The 27945-nt window shown below is 38.2% G+C and overlaps 2 protein-coding genes across 2 annotated transcripts in view; one reads left to right on the top strand and one right to left on the bottom strand.

Annotated features, from left to right (window-relative positions):
- zyg11 (zyg-11 family member, cell cycle regulator) overlaps positions 1 to 23923 on the top strand; it is a 40491-nt gene extending 16568 nt beyond the window's left edge. Inside the window, exons 5-15 of the mRNA XM_073062991.1 lie at positions 6 to 182; positions 4500 to 4564; positions 7641 to 7740; positions 8706 to 8756; positions 10900 to 11061; positions 15461 to 15508; positions 16162 to 16229; positions 19727 to 19856; positions 20584 to 20636; positions 21228 to 21325; positions 21783 to 23923. Coding sequence (XP_072919092.1) covers positions 6 to 182; positions 4500 to 4564; positions 7641 to 7740; positions 8706 to 8756; positions 10900 to 11061; positions 15461 to 15508; positions 16162 to 16229; positions 19727 to 19856; positions 20584 to 20636; positions 21228 to 21325; positions 21783 to 21994 — 1164 coding nt within the window. The 3' untranslated portion in view covers positions 21995 to 23923. The remainder of the gene's footprint in view (positions 1 to 5; positions 183 to 4499; positions 4565 to 7640; positions 7741 to 8705; positions 8757 to 10899; positions 11062 to 15460; positions 15509 to 16161; positions 16230 to 19726; positions 19857 to 20583; positions 20637 to 21227; positions 21326 to 21782) is intronic.
- The window catches only part of echdc2 (enoyl CoA hydratase domain containing 2), a 54547-nt gene continuing 42731 nt past the window's right edge, over positions 16130 to 27945 (bottom strand). The window contains 3 exon segments of the mRNA XM_073062992.1: positions 16130 to 16345; positions 26019 to 26140; positions 26225 to 26272. Coding sequence (XP_072919093.1) covers positions 26063 to 26140; positions 26225 to 26272 — 126 coding nt within the window. The 3' untranslated portion in view covers positions 16130 to 16345; positions 26019 to 26062.

Raw genomic sequence — 27945 nt, 5'->3', positions numbered from 1 at the left:
TTCAGCTTGTGGTCACTGGAATGAAGAACCATTCTACAAATCTACCAGTGCAGCTAGCAGCAAGTGCATGTGTGTTCAATTTGACAAAACAGGACTTGGCTGCTGGCATGCCTGTACGACTTCTGACGGAGGTAACACGTCTCTTGCTGAAAGCCATGGAACATTTTCCAAACCATCAACAGGTAAAGAGCTGAAAAGGCTATGTTATACCCTCAATCATTAACCATTACCAAAGAGTTGATCATCTCAAACTTTGCCTTATTTTAGGCTACATATCTTTAATGAGAAGTTTTCCATAATTTGTCAACTAAGGCAATACCTTTGATTCCTTTACACTGGTTGTGATATTTGAAGACACAAATGCAGTTACCAGTACAACCTTAATAAATGTCTCTAAATATTTTATAACAAGCCAGAAATGTTTGAATATTTAAAAAGTCAGATCTTTGTAGTCTATTGATTTAGGGCCTTCTACACTGTATATCTAGAACTAAATTGAGGAAAAATGTTTGCACAGCATTTCTTTACATTGCTGTGCAATTGAAAATCTGTGTGATTTACAATTTATAAAGTGTGTTATCATTTCTGGATCTAATTGAGAAACACTTGTGAGATTTGATAAGGCCCTTGCTGTCATGAGTCCACTTGGCAATATTTTTTCACCCCCTATTCTTATTTTCCTCTCTGCAACGTCCATTCTGATTTGTGTCAGAGACATGTGCATTATTCACTTTGGAGCCTTGTTTTGGAGGTGCCTTATAGTCAAATGCCCTTTTGCACAAAGGGTAATGAAATGATAGCTGCAAGAGATGCTGCAGATACTGAAAAAATGAACAATCTTGAGCAACACACAAAATACTGAGGCGCAGCATGTCAGATAATATCTATAGAACCATAGAACATTACAGCACAGAAACAGGCCTTTTGGCCCTTCTTGGCTGCGCCGAACCATTTTCCTGCCTAGATGCACTGACCTGCACCCGGCCCTCCATACACCTCTCATCCATGTACCTGTCCAAGTTTTTCTTAAATGTTAAAAGTGAGTCCACATTTACCACTTCATCTGGCAGCTCACTCCACACTCCCACCACTCTCTGTGTGAAGAAGCCCCCCCCCCTTAATGTTCCCTTTAACCTTTTTCCCCTTTCACCCTTAACTCATGTCCTCTGGTTTTTTTTCTCCCCTAGCCTCAGTGGAAAAAGCCTGCTTGCATTCACTCTATCTATACCTATCATAATTTTATATACCTCTATCAAATCTCCCCTCATTCTTCTACGCTCCAGGGAATAAAGTCCTAAACTATTCAACTTTTCTTTGTAACTCAGTTTCTCAAGTTCCGGCAACATCCTTGTAAACCTTCTCTGCACTCTTTCAACCTTATTAATATCTTTCCTGTAATTAGGTGACCAAAACTGCACACAATACTCCAAATTCGGCCTCACCAATGCCTTATACAACCTCACCATAACATTCCATCTTTTTTATACACAATACTTTGATTTATAAAGGCCAATGTACCAAAAGCTCTCTTTACTACCCTATCTACCTGTAACGCCACTTTTAGGGAATTTTGTATCTGTATTCCTAGATCCCTCTGTTCTACTGCACTCCTCAGTGCCCTACCATTTACCTTGTATGTTCTACCTTGGTTTTTCCTTCCAAAGTGCAATACCTCACACTTGTCTGTATTAAACTCCATCTGCCATTTTTCAGCCCACTTTTCCAGCTGGTCCAGATCCCTCTGCAAGCTTTGAAAACCTTCCTCACTGTCCACTACACCTCCAATCTTTGTATCATCAGCAAATTTGCTGATCCAATTTACCACATTATCTTTCAGATCATTGATATAGATAACAAATAACAATGAACCCAGCACTGATCCCTGTGGCACACCACTAGTCACAGGCTTCCACTCAAAGAAGCAATCCTCCACTACTATTCTCTGATTTCTCCCATTGAGCCAATGTCTAATCCAATTTACTGCCTCACCATGTATACCTAGCGACTGAATCTTTCTAACTAACCTCCCATGCAGGACCTTGTCAAAGGCCTTACTGAAGTCCATGTAGTCAACATCCACTACCTTCCCTTCGTCCACTTTCCTTTTAACCTCCTCAAAAAACTCTTAATAGATTTGTTAAGCATGACCTACCACGCACAAAGCCATGTTGACTCTCCCTAATAAGTTCCTGTCTATCTAAATACTTGTAGATCCTATCTCTTAGTACTCCTTCCAATAATTTACCTACTACCGATGTCAAACTTACTAGCCTATAATTTCCCGGATTACTTTTAGAGCCTTTCTTAAACAATGGAACAACAGAGCTAACCTCCAATCCTCCGGCACTTCACCTGTAGATACTGACATTTTAAATATATCTGCCAGGGCCCCTGCAATTTCAACACCGGACTCCTTCAAGGTCCGAGGGAATACCCTGTCAGGTCCTGGGGATTTATTTACTCTGATTTGCCTCAAGATAGCAATCACCTCTTCTTCAATCTGTATAGGTTCCATGACCTCACTACCTGTTTGCCTTATTTCCATAGACTCCATGCCAGTTTCCTTAGTAAATACAGACGCAAAAAACCCACTTAAGATCTCCCCCATTTCTTTTGGTTCCATACATAGCCAATCACTCTGATCTTCAAGAGGACCAACTTTATCCCTTACTATCCTTTTGCTTTTAATGTACCTGTAGAAGCTCTTTGGATTATCCATCACCTTGACTGCCGAAGCTACCTCATGTCTTCTTTTAGCCCTCCTGATTTCTTTCTTTTGCACTTTTTATATTCCTCAAGTACCTTATTTGCTCCCTGTTTCTTATACATGTCTTACAACTCTCTGTTCTCTATCAGAGTTCCAATGTCCCTAGAGAACCAAGGTTCTTTATCCTTATTCACTTTGCCTGGCTTTCTGGCTTTCAGCTTCACCCCACCCCCTCCAGTCTTCTCCTATCGTTTTGCATTTCCCCCTCCCCCTCCTACTTTCAGATCTCTTACTATCTTTCAGTTAGTCCCGACGAAGGGTCTCGTCACGAAATGTCAACAGTGCTTCTCCCTATAGATGCTGTCTAGCCTGCTGTGTTCCACCAGCATTTTGTGTGTGTTGCTTGAATATTCAGCATCTGCAAATTTCCTCGTGTTTGTCTTCTATTTGTGACTTTGCATGAAGCTTTAACATCTTTTATTTTCAGCCCTGCTCCACTATCTACTCTGGTTCCCATCCCCCTGAAAATCTAGTTTAAACCCTCCCCCCCCCCAATAGCACTAACAAACCTCCCTGCAAGAATATTGGTCCCCCTGTAGTTCAGGTGTGACCCGTCTTTCTTGTACATGTCCCACCTGCCCCAGAAGAAGTCCCAATGATCCTGAAGTCTGAAACCTTGCCCCCTACACCAGTTTGTCAGCCATGTGTTCATCCTCCAGAGCATCCTATTCTTAACCTCACTGGCACGTGGCACAAGTAGCAATCCTGAGATTACCACCCTCGAGGTCTTGCTTTTTAACTTCCTACCAAGCTCTCTATACTCACTCTTCAGGACCTCCTCACTCTTTCTTCCTACGTCATTGGTACCGATGTGTACCATGACAACTGGCTGCTCACTCTCCCATTTCAGAATACTGTGCACACGATCAGAGACATCCCTGACCCTGGCACCCAGGAGGCAACAAACCATCCGGGAGTCCCTGTCGCGACCACAGAACCTCCTGTCTGTACCTCTAACTATCGAATCCCCTATCACTACAAAATAAGAAATACCTGGCTATAGAGACAGAGTGAACAGAATCGGGTCCTTCAGTGACATGTGAATGCTGACCATTTAGAACTAATCTTTACTTGTATTATTTCCCAGCATTTGCTTCATCACCTTTTATGTCTTGGTGTTTCAAGTGCTCATCCATGTGCTTCTTAAATGTTGTGAAGGTACCTGTCTTCACCAACTCTGGGTAGTGCATTTCAAATCGCAATCACCCTCTGGGTGAAAAATTTCTACCTACATGATTTCCCTACCCCTGACAGTAGACTAACTGGTTTGTAGTTTTCTGGTTTATCCCTGCTGCCCTTGAACAAGGTATCATATTTGCCAATTCCATTCATCCAACATCTTACCTGTGCCAGTAAAGATTTAAATATCTCAGTCAAGGCCCTAAAAAATCTTCACAGTTTTGCTTCACTCCACCTTTGATCTGTAACCCATGACTGCATCCTAACCAACTCAACTCATTTCTTAAGTTTTTTTTGTTCCTAATCCTCAGCTTACCCAATTGATGTCAGCCAGGATTCCAACTCTGAATTGTGTACCGTATATTACATTGCATTTAGAATGAGTTCATACCTTGGAAGGAAAAAAAGATACTTTTTTTGTTACTTTCCTCAGTCACTTTTTTCCCCACATGTTCAAAATGTAGTTTAGAGAATACGTGTGTGATATTTGCCAAATGAATTTTGGTCTTTGTTTTCTGATTGTGAAATCTTGTTCTTCATATTTTCATTTTAGCTTCAGAAGAATTGCCTGTTGTCTCTTTGCAGTGATCGTATCCTACAGGACGTCCCATTTAACAGGCAAGTAATCTTAAAGGTTTTTATGGAAATACATAAAAGGAAATTTCTCTTTAATGGATGAATGCAAGTCAATCCATCTACGATACTAATAGCATGATCCATGAGAACTTTAGTAACACCATAAAATAAAAAATAAGTCATGACATTAACATTGTTAGCCAAATGAATTATAATTAGATGAGCTTAGATTCAACTTTATTGTCATTGTGCCGAGTACAGATACAAAGCCAATGAAATGCAATTAGCATCTAACCAGAAGTGCAAAAGAATAGTGTTATTTACAAAATAACTGCGAATAAAAAGTGCTACAGCATACAAATATAAGGGTACTGAGACAATACGATATGGGTGCAATACTGCTTAGTGCTGTGATGTGAAGTTCGGCAGGGTTACAGCCTCAGGGAAGAAGCGGAGGCTCCTGTAGCACCTACCGGATGGGAGGAGAATAAAAAGTCTATGGTTAGGGTGAGATGCATTCTTGATGATGCTTTTTGCCCTGTCCAGGCAGTGTTTATGGTAAATGTTCTCAATGGTGGGAAATTGGGTGCCAATAATCTGCTGGGCAGTTTTCACCACACGCTGGAGTGCTTTGTGGTCTGATACGGGACAATTGCCATACCACGCTGAGATGCAGTTGGTAAGTATGCTCTCAATGGTACAGCGGTAAAAGTCCGTCAGTATCCTGGGACAGAGGTGAGCTTTCTTGATGCTCCACAGGAAATAAAGGCGCTGTTGCGCCTTTTTGATCAGGGTGGAGGAGTTTAGGGACCAGGTGAGATCCTCGGAAATGTGGACACCAAGGAATTTGAAGCTTGATGCATGCTCCACTACAGCTCTGTTGATGTAGGTGGGGACATGAGTGTGGCTCCTAGCATGCCTGAAGTCCACAATGATACCATGGTCTTCTGGGTGTTAAGGGCCAGGTTGTTGTCAGCACACCACGCGGCCAGGTGCTGGACCTCATCCTGTAGGCCGTCTCGTCATCCCCTCTGATCAGGCCAACCACCGTGGTGTCATCTGCAAACTTGATTATGGAGTTAGAACCATGTACAGGAAGGCAGTCATAGGTGAGGGCTCAGCACACAGCCTTGAGGAATCCCAATTAATGCACCCTCATAGGGTAGGACACCAGCATAAAGGAGAAAAAACTGAGAAAACTAATCCATTTGATATCCAGTCTGAATGAGGATACTCCATGACTTCTTTCACAGGGTTAGAAAATTGTTGAGGAATGTATGTCCTTTATAGGTTCCTTTTGCTGCCTTAGTAGCCCATGAATACAGCTTTTTCTAAGTAAAGACCTGGGATGACAAGAATTGGATTGCAACAAATTTTAGATAAACTTAAAGCTTGGAGACTAATGGAGAGATGGGAATGTAGATCATGTGTATCCTTTTGGTGTTAGCAAGTTGATCATCGGCCTCTGATTTCTAATAAAAACATGATGAAAATCAGGGTTCTGAAGATGGTAGCTGAAGAGATTGTGGAGGCATTAGTAATGATCTTTCAAGAATCATTTGTTTCTGCCATGGTTTCGGAGGACTGGGAAACTGCAAATATCACTCCACTGTTTAAGAACGGTGTGAAGCGAAGAAAGGATATTATAAGCCAATTAGCCTGACCTCAGTGGTTGGGAAGAGATTGGAGTCAATTGTTAAGGATGTGGTTTTGGGATATTTGGAAGCATGTGATAAAATAGACCAAAGTCAGTAGCATGGTTTCCATGAGGGAAAATCCTGACCTTGACAAATCTATTGGAATTCTTTGAGGAAATAAGCAGGACAAGGAGAATCGGCAGATGCTGTGTACTTGGATCTTCAGAAGGCTCTTGAGAAGGTGCCGCTGCGTAACAAGTTAAGAGCCTGTGGTACTCCAGGAAAGATAATAGCATTAGAGCATTAGCTGATTAGCAGGAGGCAAAGAGTGGGAATAAAGGGAGCCTCTTCTGAATGGTTGCCAGTGACTAGTTTTTTTCCAGAGGATTTGTTTTTAGGACCGCTGCTTTTTATGACGTATAATCAATGATTCGGATGACAGAATTGACAGTTTAGTAGCCAAGTTTGCAGATGATTCAAAGATAGGTGAGAGGCAGGTGGTGTTGAGGAAGTAGGGAGGCTGCTGTAAGATTTGGATTAGGAGAATGGGCAAAAACGGCAGATGGAATACAGTGTTGGGAAGTGTTTGATAGAAGGAATAAAAGCATATACTATTTTCTAAGCAGGGAGAAATTTCAAAAGTCTGAGATGCAAAGGGACTTGGTAGGTTGAGTTAGTGGTGAAGGCAAATGCAACGTTAGCATTCATTTTGGGAGGAGTAGAATATAAAAGCAAGGATGTAATGCTGAGGCTTTACAAGATGCGACCTCACTTGGTATTGTGAGCAAATTTGGGCTCCTTTAAATAAGGATGTACTGACATTAGAGGGGTTTAGAGGAGGTTCACGAGAATGAAAAGCTTATGAGGAGCGATGGTGTCTCTGGGCCTTTTCTTGCTGAAATTTAGAATAATTGGGGGTGGGGTCTCATTGAACATTGATGTGGAGAGGATGTTTCCTATAGTGGGGGAGTCTAAAACCAGATGACATACCTTCAGAAAAGAAGGGTGTCCATTTAGAATAGAGATGAGGACTAATTTCTTTAGCCAGAGGATAGTGAATCAATGGAATTCGTTGCCACAGTTAGCTCTGTGGAGACCAGATTATTGGGTGTATTTAAGACAAAGGTTGTTAGGTTCTTGATTAGTCAGGGCATGAGAAGTCTCCGGGATAAGGCAGAAGAGTGGGGTTGAGAGGGAAATGGACCAGCCACGATGAAATAGCAGAGTAGTCTCAATGAGCATATAGCCTAATTCTGCTCCTATGTCTTGTGGTCTTATGAAAAATTGGGAGACTCAGAAAGCACTTGCACAGAAAACTGAGGAATAGTGATGAAACTGAGTAATAAAAGCAATACAAGTGCTTGAAACAGAAATTTTTTTTATTGGCATTGTGGTCACATAGGATTGCAGTTTGTGCACTTTCTTGAAGCATTTTTAAAACTAATTCCAAATTTACGTATGAACATTTTTTTTCTTCCCAGGTTTGAGGCAGCAAAATTGGTAATGCAATGGCTTTGTAACCATGAAGATCAGAACATGCAGAGAATGGCAGTGGCCATCATATCTATTTTAGCAGCAAAGGTATACATGTTTGTGTGCACGTTGCTTTGAATGTGATTTCTAACTTGATGTCTCATTCTATAATATGGTTGTTGGTCAGGCAAGTTACGGTAGTTTATATCAAAATCTGCATCAAACAAGATGCAAAGTGAGGTTCTCTATTTTTTGCCCCTGAACAACTACTTCAAGCATTCCCTTGGGGTAGCATCAAACTCTACTTTTCGCGTGCCTTTTTGTTCCCTTCTTTCTGAGTGAATGAACCTTAGTTTGTATTGATTGTGTGTGATATTATGCTTAACACTTTTACCCATCAACAGCTTTGCTGACAGTCTGGATTTGAAATACTTCTGGCAATCAGTGAAAGGGAAAATTTATCCATCATTTTGAGCTAATTTTGAACTTTGTAAAATGTTGGTGTCTTAGTATAACTTGCTACAAAGTCTCCGCTAATGTTTTGAATATACTGAAACTGAAATTATTCTTTAATTGGAAAGCAAATTATGACATGGTGGATTTCTTTAAAAAAATCCAGAAAATGGTGGAAATCAAACATGTTTTGAATTGCAGAAAAAAGGGAAGTAAGAGTGAATAAAGGGATTATCTGTGATGAATGAAGACCAAGAAAGTTTGAATAACACAAATGTAGTAGTGCTTTCTGAGAAAGGTTGATAAGGGCCTGTTAATTACAAGTTATCTGGAAGATTTGTAAATGGAAGGAGATGAATGTGAACAGAGAATGAGGTACACACTGAATGCAAAATGAAAGAATGCTGAGAATGGGGGAGGGGGAAATGAAACGGGGATCATCAACCTGTTAAATGAACTTCATCAAAACCTGGTCAATTCTGATGCAGTTGAAAAAGGCATGTTGTCTGAAATCTGTAGTGCTTACTTTGAGTCAAGTTGGGCCTCATTGAAATAATCCAAGATATCAAAGTGGCAGAGGATGGAGAATTCATTTAATTTTTATGTAACATATTTTATAGCTTTCAACAGAACAGACTGCCCAACTTGGTACCGAGCTCTTCATTGTCAAGGTAATTAGTTTTTCTTTTGCTGCTACACTTGTACAGATCTGTTTGGATCAGATATTCATGGGAGAAGTATTTCCAATTGTTTATGTTGGAAATGAGCACTCAGGCATGTTGTGTGCTAGTTCATTGTTACTTTAGTGAGGCATACGCATGACGTGGTAGTTTGATCATGTATTCCTTTTAAGTACTTTCACATAACCATGTAAACAAACAAGGATGCTTAATCAAACAATATATTTACAATATTACTCAAACCTTACTGAAATACTCCTCCCTGCTGAGCTATAAACTCCAGCTCAGTATAGAATGTATATCAACTTTTATATATACCGTGTGTGTACCTACAGATGGAGATGGATAGTTTGGTGTTACTTTAGTGAGGCACTCATATGACATGGTGGCATAATGACATATGCCATTCATGTACTTTTGCATATAACCTGTAATGAATTATGTTAACAAACATTTAATCAAGCAATAAACATACAATATTACTGAAATATTAAATACACAACAATTCCACATGAATTTTGTGTATCATAAATGTTTTCATTAGCCACAAAACTAACCAATGAAAAGTTTAATACAAATAGAAAAAACTTAGGAAATTTGGCAGCATCTGATGGAAGGAAGCTTTCTAGTTAATGGCCTTTTTCATTTTGATGAAGTCAGTGATCTGAAATGTTAATTTTTTTCCCCTCTCTAGAGCTACAGCTTAATCTGAGAAATTCTTGTGCTTTATATTCATTAAGATTTCAAGCACCTGTTGTGCTTTTCTATTTAAAGTATTGAATAGTTCCCATTTGCACTTTTTGTTTTTAATTGGATTACTGCACTTGGTCAAGTGGATGCGCTTGCTGGAAATGCTTATTTTTGCTGTTACACTCATTCAGATGTACATTAGGAAAGCACAATTTAAGTTAATCAATTCCTGTCTTAATGGTTAAAATAAAGTAGAATTTTATTTTCATGCCTTTGGAGTAACTGAATGCCTATTCTAAGAAGGCAGTGAAACCAAGTGATATCCCAGTGAGCTCAAGCATTGACATATCAAACAATGCCTCACTGTTGCCTTGACATACTTTAGAAAGGAACATGGGCTTTATCAGTTTGTTTAGCATCTTAAATACAATATTGGTTTCTACCTCAAATGTTCTTGTCTCAAATACTTGAGAAAACAGTTCGTACGCCCCAATTCCTTTATCAAAAAGATGAATTGCAGTCTAGACTGTGCAGCTTCCTGATGGTCCTAACTTACCTGTCATCTAGAAAAATGTAGCAAGTTAATTTTGGATCCTGTTTAGTATCCTCTAACTTAAAGAATGTAGATTTAGTGTATCTCTTCCTGTTTTCAGTATTTGTTTTGGTATATTGTATTAGGCACAAACATTTTATGAGAAGCCAATATTGTATTTCAGATGCTAAATGGGACTGGATGCACTACTGCAATCTGACCTTTGCTCCTTTCTAGTCTACACCAAGACAAGAATTGAGCCATTAGTTGATTGGTCAACTGTTGTGCTCCTGCTGAATATCATTCACTTGAACAGTCTTCTAAGGTTGAATGTTCAATTACTGCAAAGGCATGTTCACAAAATTAAAGATGAAACCTCCATCACCCTAAAGTGCCAATGCCTTGGATGTGTGATTTTTGACTATTAAACCTAAAAGCTGAGGATACATATAATATTTTATGACATTGCTCCAAAGAAGAGCTGTTCAGTTACCCTTGATATCTTAGTCAAAATTTATCCCCTAATCTGTTTTTGGGATCGTCAGAGTTACATTGAAGTTGTGGTAGCTTATTCATACAAATTTGCTGGTGTGTGTTCTACATTGCAATTGCTATTACAAAAGTACTTTATTGGCAATAAAATATATTGAGATATCCAGATGATATTAAAGATGCTATGTAAAAAAAAAAGACTTAAAAGTAATTTTATCTTGACAAGTACACAATTGAAGACTTCCAGCTGTAGTATTGTTCGGTCTGAGCAAGTTAGTTCTCATATAAACTTTTGGCAATGTCTTTGTGCTCAACATCTCATCTATCACTCATGGTCTTAACAATTGATTACTTGTTACCTAGTTACTTGTGATAACTGTAAACCATTACATCTTTCCTGTGCTCTGTTCTGCCTTACAGAAATTGCTGCATATAGTAGAGCAGAAGACAAGTCAGTCGTTGGTGGACACCACGTTAAAGTTTACACTTAGTGCACTTTGGAACCTGACAGATGAATCTCCAACCACCTGCAAGCACTTTATAGAAAATCAGGGTTTAGAATTATTCATGAAAGTACTTGAGGTAATTTTATTTAAATGGGTAATAATGCTCTGCATTTTATTTCTTTCCTGTTAACTTGATTACAGAATTTGGGCAGTTGATTTATCCTACACTTTTCCTGTTCTCCTCACTCTTCCATTGCGGGGTGACAGTCATCAAACCAGGGTAGTATATGTGGCGGGAGAAACTGAAACAGTGCTTTGGCTGGTGACCTCGCCGGTAAGCCTGAGACTTGAGGGGGTTTTGGGAAATGCCAGAGAACAATCAGAGAAAGAATAGACTTGGAAAGAAGTACTTAAAACAAAACAAAAAAGAATTTCAAGAACTTCAAGTAGGTAAAAAGGGAGTGGCAAAAATAATTGAGTGTCTTAAAAAATTCTTTGTACCTGGGAAATAAAGAAATTACTGAGGCATTAAAAATATTATCTGTCTTGATTGTAGGACACAGCTAAATGTTGGAGAAATGTAAGGAGTGCTGGGTTTAATGGTAATGATAAATTGTAATAGTGAGCCTACAGCCCAGCAGCCATTTGGATACTGAAACTGATCTACCTCAATCTTAAATTCTCCATGTCTTGGTGATTGGAACCAACAATTGTAACACCTTGTTCTTTAGGTGGAAAGTAAATCTCTTGACCCAAAAAACCCCCCAAAAATGTGACCGTGGAGATTTATAAAATCAGGACATACTTGGGCAAAATCAACATAATATTGTGAAAAGAAAATTTGCCTGGCAAATCTGAGACCTTTTTATTTGTAACTGTAACAGGCAGGGTGGTTAAAGGAAGGAAAACCAGCAGATGTGGTATATACAAGACATTTAAGATGTCATACAAAAAAAAAGGACTCAGAGGATTAGCGATAGCATGTTAGCATGGATGTAGCATTGGTTTACGGACAGAAAACTATGGAATAAATGGGTTGCATTTTAATCTTGTTGGACTATTGGAATCGAGGCTGTAACATGTCCAGATTTTGTGATTAAAATGTATCTATGTAGGTGGGAAAATGAGCAGTGAAGATTGCGCTTAAAATTTAGAAAAGAGGTAATATAGTTTAAATAAACTGTGAGAAACCAATCATCTCCTTTACAAGAAGTTGAAAACAATAGTAAGGATATCTTACTGGGATCTCAGTTCTGGTACTGTTGTTTAGTCTCTGTACTAAGGAAGGATATCTTTGTATTGGAATTGGCACGTCATAGACTCACAAAATTTATTTTTAAAAAATTCAGTTTCTAAGTACATTTATTATGTGTGCATTGTACAACCCTCAGATTCGTCTTTCCACAGACAGCCACAAAACAAAGAAAACCATGGAACCCCTTCAAAGAAAAATGTCAAACCCCCAAAGCGCAACAAAAAAAGGCACAAAAGAGCGGGAAAACATAATGTAAAACATCAAATCACAAGGCAACAAAACAGTCCAGGAATGTTCATTTTCAGCTCAGTTCAGTTCAATCTAGCGCAGTGTTGTTTGTTGACCGCACACCAGAGATAGTCCACCTCAGTCAAAATAGCACCAAAGGAACAACCAGAAATACATGTGAACTACAGAGTCCATTTCACGAGCTGTGTTGATTAAACCTTGCCCACGACGCAAGATTCTGGCAGCAATGAGCGAGAGGGAGTGAGACTGATTGAATGCAAGCACCTTTCTCCAGGAGCAGCAAGCAAGAGGCCAGTCACTTGCAGGCTGAATACCAACTCACCTTCTGCTCTCATCCTCATTGATTTCAATCTTCCTTGATGCTTTAATTGGCGAGATGTTTTGTTTGGCAGTAATTGATCATTTCTCTATTTCAACTCCATTTCTCGCTGCTCTTGTTCGGACAGGAAAGCTTAAGTAAGGTTGATTTATATGCAGTGGAGTATAAAGGGCAGACAGGTGATTTGATTATTTGAAGATAGGGTAGATGTTACGAGAATTTAGAATGATAGAGCTCTGCACACAATTTTTTGGGAGAATTTAGTGGGTTACTGTGCTGATAAGACACTATCTCAAAAAGGATGTGTTATTGGAGAGAGTCCAGAGGAGGTTCGTGAGGATGATTCCAAGAATGAAGAGGTTAACATGAGGAGCATTTGGCAGCTTTGAGCCTGTGCTCACTGGAATTCAGAAGAATGTGGGGTGGGGTCTCATTGAAACCTACTGAATATTGAAAGGCCTAGATAAGGTGAATGTGGAGCAGATGTTTCCAATGGTGGGGGTATCCAGAACTATAGGGCACAGCCTCAAAGTAGTTGAGGGGAACCTTTTATAACAGAGGTAAGGAGGATTTTTTATTTTTAGCCAAAGAGTAGTAAATATGTGGAATGCTCTGTGGTGGAGGCCAAGTCCATGGGTATATTTACAGCATAATTTGATTGTTTTCTGATCAGTCAGGGCATCAGAGAGAGATGCGAAGACAGGTGTATGGGGTTGAGTGGATCTGGAATCAGCCATGATGGAATAAGTAGACTCAATGGGCTGAATGGTCCCTTCGTCAGGAGTTAGAATGATGGAGTTAGCTTGAGTAACTAAATATTTCCTGACCTAATTGCTTTTGAGGTGATGGAGAACTGTCCAGAACCTGTACAATTCATCTGGTGAAGGTTGTCTTGTAAAGCTGTGGTGTTCTAGGATTAATTATGGTTAGAGTAGTATACTATTTGGAGGAAAAATAACTTGAAGGACTGCAGGAAGAGGGTGGAGAATGAGACTGATATGGTTCTCTATAAAGAACCATATGAACTCAGTGGCTAAATGGCCATCCTCTATGCCTAAATTTTCAAGGACATTGCATTTTCATGAAACAGAATTCATTCAGACAAGTGGAGAATTTCCCATTATATACTTGCGTGAATGCTGTAATTGGTGGAACAGCTTTGTGAAGTTTGGTGAGCCATTTGGTTTTCTTGTCAGACCATTCCATATAAAAGTGTTCAAGTGTCAGGTAATGTGCCCCCCCCCACCCCCCAACATTTCCCGGTTTTTGAAGTTCAATAACTTGGAAATGTTAATAACATTGAATATATTCCAGATGATTATTGTGTGGTATAAAGGTTGTTTGTTACTTAGGCACTGGATAAGTGAGGGCAGGGAAAAGTCTAAATGTTTGTTTTCAAGCTATCCGTGAATGGAATTGGACACTGTCAGAATGACAGTTCACATTCTCATTTCTGACTTTGCTACCCTCACCTTTCTTCTGGTAAGATGATGGCACACTCAGTTGCAGCAGCCTCTCCAGGTCCAATAAATAGTGTAATAATTTGTTCTTTACCATCGCAAGACACTGCTGCATATTAAGAACATCAAGTACTGCAGGTCTACCTGTCTAGCAAGTTGTTGGTTAGTGGTAGAGCTGGATTTGCTGCATATTGTGTCATTGCTTGCTGCAGCCACCCAAGGAAGGTGGTGTCAGAAATTGTGTGCGGTGCTACAGATGATTGTCTTAGATGTTTTTCGTGTGATCAGAAGACCCTGTTGGACATTGGTAGTTAGAATACTGTAAGTTGGGTTCGTTGGGGAGGTGCATGGCCTCGGCTGTTGTGCTGATCAGGTGCTTGTGCTGTGGCGTTGTGTGCTGCAGCCACCCGGGGAGGAGTGTGGGAGAATGTGCTATATGCTGTGTGTGACTGTTGGTACTGTCTTTTGCACCTTGACCCTGGAGGAACGTGGTTTCATTTGGCTGTATTACGCATATGGTTAAATGCCAATGAAACCTGAACTGTCATTCATGAGGCAGCACAGATGGTTGGGCCTGGGATACTTCTCTTAAGAGGTCTGAGAAAATCCAATAATGAAATGCTAGTTAAAATGAAATCCAGCAAAGGTTGATGTACATCTAGAGTACAGGACATGGCAAGAATATTTGGAATACTTTGCATTAATGTAGAAAGCACTGATGAAATATTGATCCAAGTGGAAAAGGTAAAACTGTAATATAAATTAGCCCTTCCAGTAAGGAAGGGATAGTTAACGATTAGAGTGATTCAGTTGTTTGGTCTGGACAATTGTATCCAGAGTTGCTATGGGGCAATGCGTGCTATAATCTTTTAACCATCACTAGCTATGGAGGAGCTCCTGAAGGAATTGAACAGTTGCCAATGTGGTAGTCTTTTATGTAAAGACATTTCTAATAATTCCAGGCCTGAGAATCTAACTTTATTGGAGGGTAAACTTTTTGAAACTATAATCAGAGGGGAAGAAACACAGGTCCTTGGACAGGTTTGAATTGGTGAGAACCAGAGTACAAATAGTAGTCTAACCCAACTTGAACTGTTTGACATAAGAGGTTAACCCTTCAGTACCTGTCAGTTAGTACGAATGATGCTAATTACTTCCTCCTCCTCTAAAATACTGTTTTTTAAAACCATTTCATATCATGAGTTTCTATATAGACAGTACATCTTGATGACTCCTATTCCTGTTTTAACAGTCCTTTCCATGTGAGCCATCCATCCAGCAGAAGGTTCTTGGTTTGTTGGTAAGTATGCTTAATATTATGAAAAAGATAACCCATCCAGACTAAATGTTTTGTATGTTTCTGTATATGGAAGAGGGAAGGAGTCCGGGATCCAATTTCTCTCTACAACTACGATTATTAGGGGAAACTGAGTCTGTAGTTTGAGAGATGTTTTGTTCATATTTTATATAAATCTCTTAAATAATTGTTACAAAGTATGATTTCTGAAAACTGACTATTTAATTTACAAATTTGAATTCAGAGATAATACAGGTGATTTTTCAGTTTTTGTCTTTACTTTTTCTCCATTTCTCAGATGAACATTTTTATAACAATCTGTGATTGGGACATACTTTTGATAAGCACATCAAAAAAGCTTAAGACTTCATAAAATTATGAACCCATGGTTTTTCTAAAACACTTTTCATGTTTTGTTATAATTGCATTTACCATAAACTTTGTCATAGTACAAAGATTGCTCCAAAAGAGAAAATTGCAAGCAGTATTCTTGCACTCTGAAGTAATCTAGAAAACTGGAAATATTTTGACTCCAACTATGCTCAGAACTATATTTTGTTGAAGGAATTAATGCTGGAGGTGAACAGAAAATAAGTTTTTCAACAATAAAACATACTTTTGATGTAGTGTCGAAATATCATTTTTTTTTATTTTAGAACAACATAGCGGAAGTAAAAGAACTCCATCCTCATCTAATGAAGAAGAGCTTCATTGAGCATATTAGGTAACAATTATTTTGCCATTTTGAGTTTCAGGATATTTGCCTTTTTCTTTAAACTTCTCTTTCCCCAGTTTACTGCAGTAGGGTTTTCATTGCATCCGAGCAGTAAGTGCTAAAACCTGAAATACAAAGCAGAATATTTTTCCTCAAGAAATGTACAAAAGAATTATTATATAGCGATCATGATTTCTTGGAATTTTAAAAAATAGTTTAAATACACTTTTTACTGGGATGGGTGATCAACATTTTCAAATCAGTTTATATAGTGTACAAGATATTAGGAAACATTTGTTTCATATGAAATTTTAAAATAGAGCACTGCAATGCATAAACAGGCCCTTTGACCAACCATATCTTCTTTGACCATGATGCCAAACCAACTTAATCCCACCTGTCTGCTTGTGGTCTGTGTCCCTCTATTTCTTGCCTTTTCATGTGTGTTGAAATATCTTATCAAATGTGTCATGTTTGCTTCTACCTGGCAGCACATTCCAGGTTCTGACCATATTATATTTTTAAAAAACTGCCTTGTATGTCTCCTTTCAACTTCCCCCTCTCACCTTAAACCTATGCCCTCTCGTATTTGACCTTGTTGGGGGGGGGGGGGGGAGGGAATCTCTGCTTCTCAGCCCCATGAGTGACTCTCATCATTTTAGGGCTGTAACACTCCAGTCCAGATATTATCCTGTTGAACCTCTTCTGTGTTCTCTAAAGCCTCTGCATATGTGCTTTAGCTCGATGACATTAAAGTTCAATCTTGACAATACTTCAGAGTCAGATTTATTATCACCAGCATGTGACGTGAAATTTGTTAACTTAGCAGCAGCAGTTCAACACAATACATAATATAGAAGAGAAATAATAAATAAATCAATTATGTATATTAAATTGATTTTTTAAAGTCCAAAAACAGAAATACTGTATATTTTTTTAAAAAAAGTGAGGTAGTGTCCAAAGATTCCAAGTCCATTTGGGAATTGGATGGTAGAGGGGAAGAAACTGTTCCTGAATCGCTGAACGTGTGCCTTCAGGCTTCTGTACCTCCTATCTGATGGTAACAGTGAGAAAAGGACATGCCCTGGGTGCTGGAGGTCCTTAATAATTGCCACCCCCTTTCTGAGACACCGCTCCCTGAAGATGTCCTAGGTACTTTGTAGGCTAGTACCTAAGATGGAGCTGACTAGATTTACAACCTTCTGCAGCTTCTATCGGTCCTGTGCAGTAGCCCCTCCATACCAGACAGTGACGCAGCCTGTCAGAATGCTCTCCGCAGTACAACTATACAAGTTTTTGAGTGTATTTGTTGACATGCCAAATCTCTTCAAACTCCTAATGAAGTATAGCCACTGTCTTGCCTTCTTTATAACTACATTATGTTGGGACCAGGTTAGATCCTCAGAGATCCTGACACCCAGGAACTTGAAGCTGCTCACTCTCTCCACTTATGGTCCCTCTATCAGGATTGCTTTGTGTTCCTTCATCTTACCCTTCCTGAAGTCCACAATCAGCTCTTTTGTCTTACTGACATTGAGTGCCAGGTTGTTGCTGTGGAACCACTTCACTAGTTGGCATATCTCACTCCTGTACGCCCTCTCGTCGTATTGTCAGCAAATTTATGGATGGTACTTGAGCTCTGCCTAGCCACACAGTCATGTGTACATAGAGAGTGGAGCAGTGGGCTAAGCACACACTCCTGAGGTGTGCCAGTGTTAATTGTCAGCAAGGACAATATGTTATCACCAATTCGCACAGGTTGTGGTGTTCTGGTTAGGAAGTTGTGGATCCAATTGCAGAGGGAAATACAGAGGCCCAGGTTCTTGAACTTCTCAATCAGGATTGTGGGAATGATGGTATTAAATGCTGAGCTATAGTTGATGATCAGCATCCTGACGTAGGTGTTTGCGTCGTCTAGCTGGTCTAAAGCAGTGTGGAGAGCCATTGAGATTGTGTCTGCTATTGAGATTTACAAGTAAGATTACTTATAAATTTTGTAACTTCCAATGGAGAGTGTTAACCGTATGTCCAGGTACGAGCGAACCATCATTCCCTTTGGAGCTCCAGTATCCAGAGATATCTGATACAGATGTCCTACTACCAGAGCAATACACACTAAATACTGGAGGAAATCAGCAGGTCAGGTTGCCTTATTTACAGTCTATGTTGTCTATTAATTTAACTTGGCATGAAAGAGATCAAAATAAAGCTTCTTGTGTAACATATAAAAAGCCAAACATTAATAGCATGATTTATTAATATTTACTTAAAATTGGCACTCAGTCACATGCTGCATAACTTGAGAGAATTTCAGACTTGTTTGATGCCTCCCAGGAAAGACGTGTCTGAGACGTGAGATAAATCCTTCATTAGCAAAGTCTTCCATGACATGCGAAAGTGAACAGACCATACCAACAGAACAGCTTGAAAAAGCCAAGTATTTTCTGGCTTAGGCCACTGTCAAATCATTAAATCATAAATATTCAAAAATTATTAAAATATAATTTAAATATATTGTAGGAATATAAGAAGAATTAAAAGCCTTATAAATTAAACTTGAAAAATCTTGATTAGCAGACAGATCTGGGCCATTAATACAGAAGCACAAATTTGAATCCTACCATGGCAGCTCGGTAAATTAAATCCATGGAATTAACACTGCCCCTAATGGCAACATTGAAACTACAGGGTTGCAGTGAAAATCCATCTGATTCACGAACGTTAACAAGGAAGGCAAATCCACCTTACTTGGCCGGACCTTTGTGTATGTCCAGATGCAACAACATGCTTGCACTCTTGCATAACTACCTATGCAGTACATAGGCAGTTAAGCATTGGCAATAAATGAAATAAAATCTTAATTAATACTTGCATCATCTTCTTGGAGCTACTGAAATAATATCTGAGCTTAAAACTTTATATGGTTGAATATCAATTGTATTTTGAAGAGGTGATGTTGAAATCCATTTAACCTTGCATAATTAATGGTAAAATGACAACTGCAATATTTTGCATATTGATGGATTTTATTCCCTCCTCTTCAGAGATGCTGAGAAATAAGTGTTTCATGGAATCTTAAGGAAAACCAGCATTAAACAAGTTTGGCCTGGAGGTAGTTGGGATGATTTTAAAGAAAGAACCTTGAGTGGAAGAATTTGAGAGAATAGGGGTCAGTTAAAGTAGGCACTACTCAGTAAAAGAGCAAGAACATAGATACCACTCTAAGAAAAATTGAATATTTGGGTGTATAGTTTAGTGGGGAGGAGAAGGGTGGTGAAGAGATGTGGTGTGGCATTGTGACATTTGAATAAGACTGCAAATACCAAAAAAGCCTTGTTTAAGAGGGTGGGAAGCCAGTGTGTTCTAGTTTGATCTGGAATAATTAATTTGTAGAAGAATTGTTATGAAGGTTTAGTCAGTTAATTTTTTTTCTGCTTGGACCTGTTCTGATCCAGTATATTTTTGGAATAGGTACTATCCTAATGCACACGGTGTTCTGTTTTTAGTGTTTTATTACATAACAAAGAAGTGGAAGTCAGTTACTTCGCTGCAGGAATAATTGCTCATTTGATATCCCGGGGGCTACATATTTGGACACTGGATCTTGACCTCCGGGCTTCTCTTCTGGAACAATTGGTATGTTTGTACACATTGCTGGTTTGATCTCCATGAGGATTTCTAAAGTATAACATTTATTTACAACAAAATTAATGGACTTCCATCATGAAAATAACTTGCATTTTCTTGTATCTCTCCATCTGAGTTAATAAATTACTGTTAACTTCTGAATCCTTAATCTGTGTAGTATATGGCACCACACTGAAATCCATAGTTCCTGCCCATCCACTATGTTAGTGACATTATTAAAATTTACTAAACATTTTATTTCCCTTTCCAGTTATTCTGAAGTAGGGGTGTTACTGTTTTTTCTGTAAATAGAAATAATGCTACATACAGTAGTTCAATGCCGAGAGAAAAATCTTCATCTGCTGGTGACAAACAATAAGTAGGCAGCTGTACAATTTATTTTATGTTGGGATTTTACTTAAACTAATTCACTCTAACCTTTGCACTGAAGTATAACTCTCTTTAGACTGCAAAGTGCAAAAGTATTGTTTATGTTCTTCTATAAGCCTGTTATTTAATTCATTTTACATAATGGCACATGGAGATTGTTAAAGATTATTGAAGTTTGTAAGTCATGAAATAGTGACTTGTTAAATTACATAAATCTGAATTATGTTTGTTAGTGATATTTGTGTTCACCTACCATAATAGCATCTTTTTTATTTTATTTCTAAAGAATAATACTTGATTATCTGCTGATAGATTAATCTACACTTTCTTTTCTTCTTCCTTTCAGCATTCAGTTATTTTAAATTGGCCAACACCAGATTGTGAAATGGTAGCTTATAGGTATGTTATATTTTGTTATTAGACTTGGAGATTTGTCTTTATCTGTCATTATACGTGTATCTCATCCTCACTCCAACTAGGCCAGCTAACTGGAGGGGATGGGTCAGCGAGGGGTTAAGGATAGCTTATAAAATATGTTCATGAAATTCACAATTCTTAAAGAATGATTTCAAACAAAAATATCCAAACTTCTTTCATAAATGTGTTTGTTCAGATTATATGTTTGCCCTGTGCCTTTTGATTGAGAGATTGGCGAGTTTGGGCTGAAACTTCAAAGTAGTATAGCTACATTGCCTCATAGGTGTAGCACTGCATTTCTAATTTTCCAATTTATCTGGTCTTACTGCAGCAGTTATATGAATTAGTAATTAAGAATAAATTGAATTCAGAAGTGTACATGTATCAATCAGGATGCAGATGTTAAATGGTTGTTGAGTTGATTTAGAAAGGAATGAAACAGTTGATGAATATTCCTTGATCTCTAAATTTTGATGCAATTTATCTCATTAAACTTTACTTTTTAATCTAACAATGCTTCAACTGGAAAAAGTTGTTTTCTTTTCAACTAAATGAAGTATTTTTATTTCTCAGGTCATTCAGTCCATTTTTCCCATTGTTAGAGTGTTCTGACACACCAGGAGTACAGATTTGGGCTGTCTGGGCAATGCAACATGTCTGCAGTAAAAATGGTGAGTTTTTGTGTGCCCAGCCAAGATTAGTTAAGCTATGTTGTCCATTCGGATTCTTGATTCTTGTAAGTAAGTGTTCACATTATGTTAATTGGAGCTTACAGGTTTTTAATTAACTTTGCCCTGACTTGTTCATTAATGTAACACTTCTTGTGCTAATAATTCATAACATTTGAGCCAGGAATACATATTAATTAACTAAAATTTCAGTTTTCACTGTTCAGTTGTCTAACAAAAGAAAAAAAAATTGCAAATGTTGATCAGGAATGATTAATATTTTGGGTGTGATATAAAATTGGCAAATCTGATCCTGAGTTACCTCTAGGTGGGCTTAATTAGGCATCAGAATTACTATTAGCATTATGGTTTTGATTTGTGGTTTATTGATATCCATTGTAACTTGTATTATAGCATGTAAATTTCAAGAGTGGCTTCCAATATATTTTCTCTTCTACAGCACCTAGATACTGCAGCATGCTCATTGAAGAAGGTGGAATGCAACAGCTGTACAATATCAAGAACCATCCACAGATTTCACCAGACGTTTTGCAGATTGTTATTAGCATTATTGAAAGTTTAGAGACATACATTATGCGCCATGGAAGTGTCTCTTCCTGCCACAAAAAGCCACAAACTAAGCAGTGTGATCTAAAGAATAACCAGGATTAATTGTATTGAGAGATTGTACCAGTAATTTAAAAAAAACACTCATTTCATAAATTAGGCTCCTTTCAAAATGTTCAAGATTGCTCATAATGTAGCTTTGTTTTCCCATTGGGAAGGGAAAGGAGATCAGATCTCAGATCAAATACTACACTAGCCCAGTATAGCCAAGTAGCAGAAGAAATGTGAAACTCTGACCTATTTCTGTATGACTCGAAAAACTATACTGTTCCTGAAGAATTTTAAAAATCATTAACTTGTGTGGCAGAATTTATTGTCTTGAGTTGTACAACACAAAAGATTAGCCCTTTAATCCATTGTGGGTTTTTTTGGTACAACTATCCAGTGATCTCACTTTCCTTGCATTTCCCTTTACAACTCTTGAACTGAATGCTGGTTAAGATGGTGCTCCCTTTATTTGTTGCTCTTAGCTGCACACCTTTTGCTACGTATTTCCACAACCACCTTCACCCCTTTAGCCTTCTCTGCTTCAGTTGTAATTTTCTTTTTATATTATTAAAAGCTTGTCTGTAGTTTCCACCTAAAAATCAATGTCATTTTCTATAACTTTATTATCCTTTCTATAATGGACTAAAGCAGCACATTATGTTTTTTGGTCCAGCTATAGATAAATATACAGTGTCTGAATTCTTGCATGTCTCTTTCAATTTCTACTTCAATTCCATTTAAGCATGATTTTATTCAGACCTGCAAAAAAATACAGTATCCTTATTTATAAATTCTTATTCCCCAAAACATTTTAACAGCATTGTAGCCTTCATGCCTGGTCTAATTCAACAAGGGGAACCAAGTTTTTAAGGTTGGGGTTTTCCTGGAATCAGCGGTTAGGATTTTTGCTTAAAACCTTTGAGTTACTTTAAAGGAAAGTTCACTTTTCACTATGATTGAAATATTGCATATGGAGTTCTTGGATTTACCATGTGTTTTAGTATCAAGGGATGTTTGCTTATTATTCCTAACGTAGAAGGAACAGATGATAAGTTTAAACTACTTTGGGTCCTACAGATGCAGATTATGTGCTTGTGGTGCTGTGGCTGTTGTGTTGGATATGTAATATTGCAGCATGATTTGATTTCAGTTCGACTCAGACCACTTCAAAAGGATAATACTTTGGAACCTACTGCCAACTGCAATTTGGGATGAAATTTTAGGGGCAGAGTTAATCCGATGTTCATTTAATCTGGTAATGAAAATGCTTGCAAATTCAGTTTGTGGTGATTGTTTTTCTAACGCCTTTGATTTCTGAATACAGCCTTGAAATAAATTTCTCTAGTACTTCTCAAACCCAATATTGTAAAAATATTAGGAATGAATGAAATACTGAAACCATGCATGGGATTGTTGAAAGTCCCAAAATATCTCAGTAAGACAAATGGACAATGATTAATATCCAACATGACTTTTGAATTTCTGAATGGAATTACCATAATTGCAATGGTGTTTGCTGTTAAATATTTCTACAAGTTATCTAGATGCAGTTGACGTTGACCACAGTGGAATGTTGGTTTTTGGTGCTGTCTTTGCAAATGTTCATTCTACAAGCAGCAGCTTTTATTTGAGTAAATGTTGCTGATGAAATGTTTACTTAATCTGGATGTCACTCATATGCCAACCTTTTTTTTAAAGAAAGAATGGAAATGTTGAACTGTATTGAGCTTATTTTTTGATCTTTGTCCCAACACCTTTTGTTCCCTTTTTAAAACAATTTTGTACAACATGTTACCTCCCTCAAAGAAATATGCTTTTGAAAAACCTGAATTGGCTTTGTATTACTGTATTTTGTTTTTTCATATTGCTTGCATATGTTTATGATATTACTGGTTTTATGATTTTTTTTCTGCTCTGACTCTTCCCTTCAATACCTCATTTTTAAAAAAATGCATTCTATTAAAAGTATTTGATTTAGCATTGCTATTTATTGAAAGTGTCAATTCTGTGGGGGAGCTGGTTTGGGGCAACTACCTTGTTTTAGTTTCTTTCCTCTCTCCTCCACTGGTAATGAATGCACACGATTTGACAAGACCAGTGAGTACTGCTAATTGTCTGTCTTGTTCATCTATCCTGTATGCAGATACTGGATGGTGTGTTTACTGCTTCTGTGGAAGGATTATTTTTAATTCATCTGCAGAAATGTGGTCTGAATATTACTTTTGCCAGGGAGTAATATTGATGGCATCCTGGATTTCTCTACAGATTATTTAGACAGTCCAGGGGTCCCCAACATTTTATGCCACAGATCCCTACCATTAACCAAGGGGGCCAAGTTGGGAACCCCTGATTTAGACTATGCACGAGTCAGTAATTGTGCACGACATAGATCCTCAGATTGCTAACCTTGCATGGTATGGAATGGAGATGCTATCCTTGAGTAGTATGCAGCAAAAAAAATTATTGTGGAATAATTACATCACAGAGGCAATGAATCCAAGATAGCATTTGTGTACAATGCTCCTTTGGTCAATGTCTTCTGGATAGATTATGAAACCTGTTTTTCATTTGTTTGTTTCTTGTCTTGAATGTGATTCTGGAACTGTTGGAGTCTGCATTTTGCTGTTTAGAGATTGTTTGGGTGCTTCAGTGCTCTTGCAGTCTCAGAGGATTCTGGGAGGCAGAGGCAGCATGAATGAACCTCGTGGCAAGAAGGCTGCAGGATGGCACAAGCCAATGTTTGCCCCCATTTTGCCAATTAAAGCTCCCATTGTTCACCCATTAAACTGACAAGGGAGATTGAAGTGAGTGCAGAGGGTGAACGCTGGCTGCCTGCCTTTTTGACTGGTTATTCGGTACCAGAGAAGGAAAGGCCTGCTGCTGCAGAGAGAGTTGTCCAGGTTTTTTTTAGCATTTTGGGTTGGAACTTCAGACTATAGACCTTTTTTCTCAGTTTTGTAGTTTTTATATATTTTTTTGCCTGATCATGTGTGGGGAGGGGGTTTTTGGGGAGGGTGTCGATGTGTGTGATCCATTTTGTTTTTTTGTTTTGTGGGGAGATGGTATTAGGGGGTTTGATTACACTGCCTTTCTTTTCTTTCTTAGTTTCATGGCTACCCGGAGAATTGAAGAATTTCAGTTATACACTTCGATAATAAATGAAAGTTTGAAATCTGTCCTTTTTTTTTACTGTGCCCTAGAGCCCCGCAAGTTTATATCAACAGTTTGCAATTGAAATCATTCATCCAACACTGATTCTTGAACAATACCCCTGCTCTGTCCTCCAGAATAACCAGAAAGCTACTTGAACTCAAAGGGTTAAATTGTAAAGAGGTTTTGTACAAAGTACAGTTGTAATTCAGAACATTAGGTTAATGATTGGGTTATTGTTTAAGGGGCTTCGATAAAAGATGGGAGGGTGATGTATGGAAGTGAGTATCAGGGTTAACTAGTCTTTAGCAATACATGAGCAAAACTACTGAAAACTGACCACCAACACAATATGTTGGGATTAAACTACCGTAGCTATCAGATAGACCAAATGGATGCGTGGTTCCTCCATCCTGCTTTGTAATATTTTAATTAAGTATCAAAATGACAACAAATTTGCATTTAAATTAACCAAGGAAAGGTTAAGTCAATCTTAACAAAATCCTGTTGGCCATGCAATTTTAAAAACACCGATTTGATACACCCAGAAAATTAACCTTCCCACATACCATTTATTGAAGGTCCTAGCAAATCACCAATAGCATTTATTGTTACAGATTGAAACTCTCACCCCATGATCACTTTCCTTTGTGCAGGAAAATTGTTAAAATAAATACATCCCTGAGCAATGTAACTGTTCTGAGAACACTGTGTAAGCTGAAAGTCTGTAAAGTTGTTTAAAATCACAAAAGTTGCATTAGTATGCTATTTAGCTAGAGATTAGTTATTTGGGACAGATCTGCACTTGTGGGACCATGGGAGTTGACAGTTTCAACTTCTACTGCAGTTCCCACATGCTATTGTGTAGAAATGCTGAAAATCAGTGATATGTAAAAGTGCATTCAGGAAGAAAAAATCTGAAGTACTTAACTGTGATTGTAATTAATATTTGACAGTTTGGACATGTATTTCATTTCATTCTCCAGTAAAGTGGGGTAGTCGTTTTTCTTTAAATGCTGCCATTCCCTCCAATCGGTCTTTTGTAGGTATGACCTGTATTAGCAATAGGCACAAATGTCAAAATATTAATTATTCAAAGTCATCTTTATCTGAAACAACAGGAGGCTCTCTTCATACCTGAGCATAGCACATTTCCTCAACTGCCATTCCTGATGTAATATCGACCTACAGAGAATTAAAAATAGATTTAAGATAAAATGAAATTGAGTTACCTAAAGGAAAACATTTTACTTCTGTTGCTAAGAATGCATTCTTTTCTAAACAAGAAGTACTGTTGGGGAATTGGTGTTTAATTTTACTCTGAAATTGAAACAGTGTTGATATTTACTCATTTAGTCATGGAAAATTCTTTAGATTAAGGATTAAAGAAAGGACTTCCATATTTCAGTCCAAACAAGCTAAGGCAGGAGTTCCAACCTGGTGGTCACAGAACCCTGGTGAAAAGTAGGGAGGGGTCTACGGCATTAAAAGAAGGTTCAGAACCCCTGAATTTCAAGATTAAAAACTAAAAGACCACAGTATACAGAACATGGTTATACTTAATTCCAGGAAAGCTCAATCTTTAGTCTTGCATCTGTCCTTGGCTGTGGGTTACAAGCATTTAGAACATCAATAAATGGGAAACAACTTGAATTTCATATTGGGGGAAGGGAAGCATTAACTATGATTTACACTATTGATTACTACCAACCTCTGCAAGAACAACTCACCTTAGTAGTCTGCCTACTATAAGTAACCCCTCATGGCTTACGAAGGCTCTCAAAATTTGAAAAAAAAATGCTGCTGAGACTCGGAACTACTATGGAGGATTATGTTGGAGGAAAGATTTAGAATGATTTAAAAAGTCAGTACAATATTGTGGGCTGAATTTTGCAGTGACATGCTCAACAATCTCTGAACAATCAACACCAAAACAAATAGTCTATTAGATAGGTTGTTAGTGAGTTCCTTCGATACAGATTGTGACTAAACTCCAAAAAGTTATTATTTATTAAAGAACATTCTTGCTTCCTATTTTGCCAAACATGCTGATGACTTAAATAAGGAATTAGTCTGTTTCATGATCAACTTTATCATTTGCTTGTTCCTTTCTGGAAGGTGTTACATCAGAATGTATGAATTAAGATGCATCTTGTAGTGCAGTTAGAAATTGGCAGGTATGATGTGGCTATCACAGTGTCAAGGTTGAAAGAGTATCACAGCTGGGAGCTTATCATCCTAGGTTACACATCATGGCTGGTGCTTCTGGGAGTAATTCAGAAGAAACTGGATCAGTTCATCCCAATGAAGCAGCAGCATTCTAAAGGACCGCTGCGTGGAATGGCTAACAAAGGAAGTCAAAGCTAGCATAAAAGCAAAAGGGAGCACGTAACATTAGCAAAGATTTCAAAAACCAACAGAAGGCAACCAAAAATTCAGTACGATGAGAAGATGAAATGTAATGGCAGAAGAACATAGAAAGTATTTTATGTCAGTCTTCACTGTGGAAGACACCAGCAGCTGCTAAACAAGATAAGAGCTCTTGGTATTACAGAAAATATACTAACATGGTCTGAAGATTGACTGGCAGAAGACAGAGTGGGAATAAAGGGGGCTTTTTCTGGTCAGTGAGTAGTGATGTTCTGCAGGAATTGGTGTCGGGTCCACCACTTTTCACATCATATGTTAATGATCTGGATAATGGGGATGTCAGGGGTAAGTTTTCTTACGCAGAAAGCGGTGAGCGGGGCTGCCGGCAGCAGTGGTGGAGGCGGAAATGTCAGGGTCTTTTAAGAGACTCCTGGATGGCTACATGGAGCTTAGAAGAAGAGGGCTATGGGTAAAGCCTAGGTAGTTCT

The sequence above is a fragment of the Hemitrygon akajei genome, chromosome 12, assembly GCF_048418815.1.
Source record: "Hemitrygon akajei chromosome 12, sHemAka1.3, whole genome shotgun sequence".
NCBI classification, from domain to species: domain Eukaryota; kingdom Metazoa; phylum Chordata; class Chondrichthyes; order Myliobatiformes; family Dasyatidae; genus Hemitrygon; species Hemitrygon akajei.
The sequence above is the reverse complement of the archived record's forward strand: the minus strand, read 5'-3'. Positions and strand labels throughout refer to the sequence as shown.